The following is an 8,874-nucleotide window of genomic DNA, read 5'->3' on the forward strand; positions in this document are numbered from 1 at the left end:
ATCCATCAGAGATGATCCGAGTATGCTTAATCCTGCAAAGGGAATAGCTGATCTCCTGGGGTCCTTCCCAGCGCTGCAGCTGGGTGGTGTCTAAGGGGAGGTGACAGATGGAGCAGGGATGGGAGCAGGTAGGATGAGCAGGGACCTGGGGCGGTGTGGGAGCGGGACGGCAGCGGAGCAGCAGCGGCACAGACCTGCAGCCTCTGCACAGCATCCAGCCTGCCTTGCCTGGCTCTAAAGGAAATTGATGCATCTGGGTCATTTGCACTTATTTGTCTAAATATGATCTTTTTTTACCCTACAGCTTCTATGATTTCCTTTTCTTCCCCTCTCTGAGGTTAATTAAGCGCTTCCGAATAATGCTCTGCAGTCTGTTCACGTAATCTGTACTAAGGATTCACAAGGAAAAGATGAAGCCTAAAAAAGGGGTTTGATGGGAGCACAAAGCCAAGTTCTGACACGTTACATAAGCCCCCCACACAGCTCTGCTCCCCGGGTGCTGTGCTGGGGTTTGCGGCCACGCTCGGGGCTGGCCCTGCCTTGGGACCTGCCTGGGCCACCCCCTCTGCTCCCACCCCCCATCACTGTCCCTTCTTGGAAGGGGGAAGGTGACTTTATGTAACTGCACTTGGAAGGAAAAAAGTCTTTGTGACCATCATAAGGAAAGCAAGGCTGAGCTTTATGGGAAAACCTGGAAGCTGGGATGGGCTCCCTGTCACAATGAATTGTGCTCCTGCTGTAGTGGACACAGACACCTGCAGGAAGGAGTGCACCTGGAAATCACTCTGTTCAGCAGCTCTCTGACTCCTACTGGTCTTCAGGACTGCTTCTCCTGCTCTCTAGTTTTAATCTCTAACTTCTTTTCTGCCCCAGTATTCTAGACCACAGCTCCTTGTGACTGGCACTGCCTGTGGGACAGGAAAAGGGTCAAGCCCTCCCGAGACAATTCAGGGGAAAAAGAACAATCCCAAGGAGGGCAATGTGCAGTCACCAGTGCAAAATGGCATCACAACCAAAGGCCATTCGAGGGTTTCAGCAGCACAGAGCACTCGAGGAGGAAATGAGCACCTGAGAGGACCTGGCCTGGTCCCAGACCTTCACTCCACGTGTGCAGCATTCCAGGAGTTTCATATCCTGTTAACTCCTGAGTGGGTGGCGTGCAGGGGTGGATGGGGAGGCCTTAAGCAAGAGTTTAGATTTAGGATGGTGCCTTTTTCAGGGCTCTGGTTTACTCTGTGCTAGGTCACACTCGACTTCTCATGCGTAAAACAAATCATCCGTGAAACACAAATGGAGGAAGAGCCATTTCCAGCCGTGAGTCATTAGATCCCTCTTTGGAGCTGACAGGACAGGAGATGCCAACCACAGAATAATCCATTACAAGTTCCTCACTGCATATGTAGGTTATTGGTGCTCCCGTTTATCAAACCCTGAACATTCCAATGGCAAAGGAGTTTCAAAATGACTCAGGGAGGAATTATGTGCTCCAAGGACGTGGATGCAGCCAGGCCCTGTGAGTGCAGCTCCTGGGGCTCCAGGTGAGATTTGTCCCTCAGCCCTTCCCCACCTCTACCGTAGGATAATGACATTTGTTTATCGTGCAGATCAAGGGGGAGCTGTCAGTAATCAGTGAGAGATGCACTGGAGGGCTCTGGTGGTGGATCTCTAACAGCTCAAAGCTGTGTGGGAACAGCTCAGCACTGGGAGCCTTGGGATCAGAGCTGGCAGAGCCGAGGGAGGCAGAGGAGGCCTGTGGGCAGTAAGGACAGCACAGCCCCTCCAGCCCTGAGAGGCACAGGGAGGAGGAGGAACAGGCAACAGGGGGCTCCTCCAATGGGGATCATCACTCCATCCCCACCAGCTTTACAGAACATCAGCAGTGCCCTTGAGCCACGAGGGACATCCCTGTCCTGGGGGCATCAGGAACAGCCGGGCCAGGGAGGGCATTGTCCTGCTCTGCCCTGGGCTGGGGCAGTTTTGGGGGGCTGAGAGGCACAGGGAGGAGGAGGAACAGGCAACAGGGGGCTCCTCCAATGGGGATCATCACTCCATCCCCACCAGCTTTACAGAACATCAGCAGTGCCCTTGAGCCACGAGGGACATCCCTGTCCTGGGGGCATCAGGAACAGCCGGGCCAGGGAGGGCATTGTCCTGCTCTGCCCTGGGCTGGGGCAGTTTTGGGCACAACAATGTAACACAGACTTTAAGCCATTGGAGAGCATCCAAAGGAGGCCACAAGGATGAGGAAGGTTCTGGAGGGGCTTTATGAGGAGGGGCTGAGGGCACTTGGTTTGTTCAGCTGGAGGAGACTGAGGGAACACCTCGTTGAGGTCTTTGACATCCTCCTGAGGGGCAGCAGAGGGGCAGCTCTGATCTCGTCACTTGTTACAGGGACAGGAACCAGGGAATGGCTGGAGCTGTGCCAGGGCAGGGTTAGGTTGGATATCAGGAAAGGTTCTTCCCCCAGAGGGTGCTGGGCACTGCCCAGGCTCCCCAGGGAATGGGCACGGCCCCGAGGCTGCCAGAGCTCCAGGAGCGTTTGGGCAGTGCTGCCAGGGATGCCCAGGGTGGGGCTGTTGGGGGCTCTGTGCAGGGATGAGAAGCAGCAATCCCTGAGAAGCAGGTGAAGTGTTCCCCAGGTTCCGAGGCAGAGCAGCCGGCCAAGGATGAGGCTGGACACAGAGCCACCCACGGCAAGCCCTGCCCTCGGTGAGCAGCTGCCATGGGAACAGTTGGTGCTGGAATTAGGCGAAGACTAAGCCAGGGTTCACAATAACTGCACCCAAACACCAGCTCATGATTTGGGAAAGGCAGAGCTTTGGAAGAGGCTGAGTTGCCTCTTGCACTGAGGCGTGGGTGGGCCTCAGAGCCCTCTCTGTGATTTCCCACTGGCCTGGGCACTGACAGCAGAGCAGAGGAGCAGAGTTTTCCAGTGTACTCCTGAAATTTGTCCTGATTTTCCTGCTTGCCTGCTCTCTCTCTTCCCTCTGCCCAGCCTGCCGTGAGCAATGAGAGCATGGCATGCTGCCACTCTGCCATGTCTTTGGGTATCTTTGCTCATAAGGGCTTCCAACGTTCTTCGACTTTTTAAAAACAGATTCCAAGCCTACATTTTTAAAGTCTAATTTACCCAAAGAAACCCTTTGATGGAAGCAGCCCAGCCTGCTTGCCATGAACACCAAGGGGACAGTTTTCTGTACCATTTATACATTTAATTTAACCCTGCTGTGGGCTGTGCTCAGGTGGGACACTGACAGTGACACACAGCGGAGCTCAGTGCAGCACCACTCTGGGCCTCTCCTCCGCCCAAATGAGACCCTAAAGCTCAATGAAGTGGGTTTTGTCCTAAATATTCTCGATATAACAAAATAAATCTAAGCCCTGCTAAGTGTTTGGATGCCAGAGCCTGTGAGCTTTGCTCTGAGCCCTGGGACACTCAGCTGGGACTGAGCTGGCATTCGGGAGCAGGGAAACGGGATCTGCTCAGCCCAGCCTGGAATGAGCTGAGGGCTGGATCCTATCAGGGACAGGGGGATGTAACACCACCTCCCCAAAACCCCCTCAGCCACTCGCTTCCCACCCCAAACTTGCCGGGAGCGTCCCCAGGGGAGCCGAGATGCCGGCGCTCTCAGTTTACGTAACTCCTCCTGCACAAGGACAGCTGTGCCGGGGAGGTCGGCAGATCCCTGCCAAATTATTCAGCACTGTCTGTCTCCCGAGCTTGGGAAGAGACGTTTGATTCATCCTCGCCAGCTCCGTGGAGCTGCAGAGTGGGATCCGAGAGGGGGAGGACGGGAGCTGCGAGCGTTTGTGGGGAAGTGCTATTTTCATTCCGTGGGTTCGGTGGCACACCAGTGGCATTCTGGTGCCTTGTTCCACCCCGAGCCCAGCCCCTTTGGCTGCAGAGCAGCGAGCTGAGGGCCTTTCCAAAGGACTTGTAACAGGAGGAGATGGGAAACCCCTGTGCAGCCACGTCACTCCGCTCTGCTGGCCTCCCCAGCTGCTCACAGGGGAGCTGATGGTGCTGATGAAAGGTCATGGCAGAGGAGGGGTTGGTTTTTTCGCTTGTGGGCCAAATTTACACCCACTGCAATTCCAGGAGCGGTAAGTGAGGCACAGAGTGCTTTGCAGAGCATCCTGCAAATCTGTATGGCCACAGGAGGCAAAACTTGATCCCTGCCCAGACAACCACACAGATGGTGAAGGACTCTAAATTCAGCCCTTTCTGGATTTTAGCACTCCTCCTGCTGGCTCCTCCAGACCCTCTGGATTCTGCTTTTCCCTCTGTGCTCCCCGCAGGCAGTAGAAGCACAGCAGGTCCTGGGTCAGCACGAATCCCCTGTGACACTGCTTAGGGCACACCACGGGCACCTGCACTGCCCTGCAAAGGCTCACTGAGCATTCCAGGCGGTGGCACCATCCACAGGAATGTCTTCCTCCCTTGAATACCCCTGTCTGAAAGCTGGAGTGCTGTTTCATAACTGGTTTTAATCTATACCCTGCTGAATGCTGGACTTGCCTTCCTTGGCTTTCTGCTGGCCAAGGGACTGATGAAACATCCAACTTCCCTTCCATGCTCCGTGATCCCACAGAAACCTCTTGCCTGCAGAAAGCACCAGCTGGGCTAGAGCCACAGGGCTCTGGGAGTGGGGCTGGGGAAACACTGGTCTCTAAAAACTTCATTTCACACTTTGTGACCAAGCCACTGTGTTCTCTTTGATCACCTCCATGCCCACCTCACAGACTCACGGAATATCCTGAGTTGGAAGAGACCCACAAGGATCATCGGAGTCCAGCTCCTGGCTCTGCACTGGACAGCCCAGGAACCACCCCAGCTCCAGCAGCAGCAGCAGGCTCTGCCTGCCAGGGCAGCACCGAGTCCCTCCTGAGCTGCTGAAACCCAGCCTGAGCCACTTCCCCACCCTGCTGCAGGCTGGGCCCAGGCCTGACCCAAAACGTGGCACTTTGTGGAGATCTGTGTTACTGGGAGAAAAAGGGAAGAGCTGGGAGGTGCTGCTGAAGTCAAGCACTGTTCCTGGTGGGTCAAAAACCCACTTAAAGTAATAAGAACTGTCCCAGGACTGCTCTGTGTTTGCAAACAAGATTTTTGGCTGGTCTCACAGGCCCTCTTTAGCCTGTAATAAAAGCAGGGCCCTTGTTTTGGTGCAGAGATTACCTCAGTGTTTCCAACAGAACCTACATGGGAATGAGACCTTCTTCCACTGAAAGCACTCAGAAATGTCCTTTTTATCTTCCCATTTGGAAACCTGGACTGCAGTGGAGTCTGATAGGATTGTTTTATTTACTCCATCTCCTGTAGCACGGCTATTTCTGGCTGGCTACTGCTATTAAACTGGTCTCATTTTGCTTCTCATCCAACCTGCTTTGCTCGGGCAGCTCAAGAGAACACAGCAATAGCAATAAACCACAAGCTGGAGCTCGCATTGCCTCCTGATTACAAGAGACACGTAAAAAGCACAAACGAAAACTAAATGTGCTTCATGCAGTCACTGATCTTTCTGCGCTGTCAGAAAACGCTAAACACGGGGCCCCACTAAGGACTGCTCAGCTATTGGTGAAAGAAAAGTGGAATTTAGAGCAGGAACTCTTGTTAACCCTTCCTACTTCACACTGTCATTCCCAGCCCCATGCCACAGCACCCTGGAGCCCGCGGGGGAGTTCAAATTATTACCCAGAACAGAGAAAAGAAGATCCTCATCGGCTAAGAACCTCGAGCATCCCCAAAGTGATCATATTTAACGCTGTGTGTCACAGGCCTGGATGTTAAGTACCATGATTTGCAAATCTAAAGCATCTCTGTGTCAAAATCTCTCAACTTCAGGGTGATAAGGAAAGTGGACCCTGTGCCTTTAAGGCAACATCTTTGAGCGTTACCATCAGCCAGGATTGCCTTCATTTCTCAGTAATTACGGCCAGCATCCCAGAACAGGCTTTTTTCTCCTGATTATACACATATGGCAAGGCACACTGAGGCACTGCTTGCTTCCTGCCCGGCTTATTCCCTTCTACCTTCCCAAAAGGCAGCTCTGCGTTAGGGTATCCCAGCAACTCTTTGGAAAAGGCACCACTTTGTCCTCGTGCAGTGTCCCAGCCTGCGGTTCAGGAAACATGGGCAGAAATTCATTGGGAGAGTTTGACATTAAGCCAGCAGCTGAAAGTTACCCGGCTTTGCAAGGAAAACCTGGATTCTGAGCTCTCCCAGTGGCTCTGGATCAGGAACTGGAGCATTCACGCTGGTGTTTCAGCATTCAGTTTGTAGAACCCTGAAATGGTTGACAAGGCCATTTCATCTGATCAAACTCCTCACTTCCTAGCACCAGGAAATCGCTCAGTGCTGATGTCAGGAAGTGACCAGTGCTGTCTCTGGTGGCAAAATCTAAGCCAAAGAGATTTCTCTGCAAAGCTTGGAAACTATTTTTGAGAAAATTATCCCACACAAGTTTACAAGATATTTGCCAGCAGGGAGAGGTGCCTGCCACGGTGTCAGCTTCTCCACCTGCTGCAGCCCTTGGAAACCTTAGTGCAGCTTTCCTTGTTGGGAGAAAGATTTCAGTACATCCACAGTGGTGGAAATAACATCTGCCAAGCATGTTTGAGTGCAGCCCTGGGTAATCACTCACTCATCTTCCCAAGCCAGGGTAGATCTGGGTAGATTACCCAAGCCCTGGGTAATCACTCACTCATCTTCCCAAGTCTGAAGACAAGGTGGCCATGGAAATGCATTCAGGAATTCCCAGTCTTGCAGATGTGCAAATCAGGTAACAACCAGGGGGTAATGACAGGAACAATCATCCTGAGAGTTATTCCCCCTCACAGAAATGCCATGGCCAGGTGTCCAACAAAAAAAGGTGCATTCCACACAGGCACCTCTCGTGCAGCATCTCCACACCCCCCAAAATGCAGAAAGGAGGAGGACAGTGTCACACTAACGCTGTCTGCACATCGATGGAACCTTGCAGGCCCCCAGCAGCCCGCTGTGGATTGCTGACCACCCTCCACTTGTGCTGATGACCATGGAAATCCCAGCCCTGCTTTCCCCAGAGTTAAGGGAATGCTCAATACCTCTCTGGACCAGACCCAGTGCAAGCCAGACTGGATGCTGCCTTCTGAATTGGAAATGCAGGGTCATGATCAAAGAGGAGGAGGTCAGGATTAAACAGGAAACCAGCTGTGCACCTCCAGCCTCCTTCCAGCTCTCACTGCTGCTCTGAGGCTGCTTCTGTGCAGGGCCGGGCAAGGAGGGAAAGGCACAGCAACGAGGAGAGGAAAAACAAGTACAGGCATTCCAGAAGGCAGAATTTCAGTCAACCATGACTCAGGAGATGAAAGTGCCACCCACTGCAGTGCCCAGGCCGAGGAGGGGGCAGTGATGCCGCGCTGAGTCAGGAGCCGCCCACGCCCCCACCCACGCCCTTCCTCCTCGGAGGGTGCCAGGCTCAGCCTGTCCTGAGCCCAAAAGCTGTGACAGGAACACAGCCCTGTGCTCTCCCACGGACCGCCCTGCACAGTTCTGTGCGGCTGCAGGGAGTGACAGCAAATCCTGAGCTGTCACACCCAGGACTGATGAGCTCTGTCCCTTCATGTCACACAGGTGTGCTGGCAGTGAGCTGGGATCACCTCAGCAGGACACAGGGACACAAGAGCTGCTGCTGGACACAGTTTCTCTGGATCACAGCTCACCTGCTGCTATCAACAGCACAGCACACCAGCAGCAGCATCCTGCACTGCCCTCCCACCTTCTCCATGGGTACCACGGCAGGGAGGGGCCCTGTGAAACCCAGCACGGCACAGACAGGAGGATAAGGCTTAAAAAGCCTCTCCCCAGGCGCCAGCACAGACACCCAGCACAGCCTGGCTGCTGCTCATCACCATCTCAATGCAGCAACTGGGCTGTCAGCCCCAGTGCCAGGTTTTGTAGTTCGTACAGGAATTGCAGGGCTATCTAATCCCAGATCATACACTGCAGCCAAATCCTAAAATGAGAAGGGAGGCAACGAGCCAAACCAGGGGCACATGAGATAAAGGCATGAAAAGAGCAAGTGGAGGCTGGATTTGCTAGGAGCACAAAAATCCCTCCATCACAGTGTGCTCCCCACCCCGAACGTGTGCACTGCCCTTCCTCAGGGCTCTCCACATCCTCTTCTGCACGTGCAGCCAACAGCCACCGTGCCCTAAAAACCACGTTGGACTGGCAAGCCTGCCCACAGCATGCCCTTAGCTGTGTCCTTACCTTCTTGCAGAGAACCATCTGGTGATCAAAGAGAAAGAAAACTCGCTGCTGGTTCCGTCCATAAGGCTGGTAAATCCAGGACATCTCTCCCGTGTAGATCAGCTCCGAGCTGCGGTCCAAGATATCGTCTCCCTGGAGGGCACAGGGAACGAGGCTGAGACAACTGCACTGGACAAGTCTGTCTTTGCAGGATGGGGAGAAGCTGCAATTCAGTAACATTCCAACCCTTCTGCAGCTGTCAAAGCCACCTCATCTGATTTCAGACCAGAAACTGGGATAAGGGGATAATTCTGAAGGAAGGGGAGTAAGGAGGAAGTGTGGACACCTGAAGCATGGTCACTATGGCTCACATTGTGATGGGGAAAGAGCTGCCCCAGACACTGTCCCCTCTCCCCACTCCCCTCTCCAGGTACCCCCAGACCCTTGGATCCTGCTGCAGGTGCTGGTGGCATCAGGAAAACAAAGCCCCTTCCTGCTGCCCACCCCAGAGACACCAAATTCCCTGCACGCCCTCCCTTTAAAGCAGCATCCCAAAGCAATTCCCCTCCTGAAATCTCCGGCCAGCTACGAAAGCCTGGGACACTCTGGGATATCGGTTCCCCGCCTCTGAGGCTGGCAGGACT

General features: G+C 53.9%; 1 protein-coding gene across 1 annotated transcript in view; it reads right to left on the reverse strand.

Annotated features, from left to right (window-relative positions):
• The window catches only part of ARHGEF9 (Cdc42 guanine nucleotide exchange factor 9), a 155,998-nt gene that overhangs the window by 15,111 nt on the left and 132,013 nt on the right, over positions 1–8,874 (reverse strand). The window contains exon 8 of the mRNA XM_017737504.1: positions 8,252–8,383. Within this exon, the coding sequence (XP_017592993.1) occupies positions 8,252–8,383 (132 nt within the window). The remainder of the gene's footprint in view (positions 1–8,251; positions 8,384–8,874) is intronic.

This window comes from Corvus brachyrhynchos, unplaced genomic scaffold (genome assembly GCF_000691975.1).
Source record: "Corvus brachyrhynchos isolate BGI_N302 unplaced genomic scaffold, ASM69197v1 scaffold346, whole genome shotgun sequence".
In the NCBI taxonomy this organism is placed as follows: Eukaryota; Metazoa; Chordata; class Aves; order Passeriformes; family Corvidae; genus Corvus; species Corvus brachyrhynchos.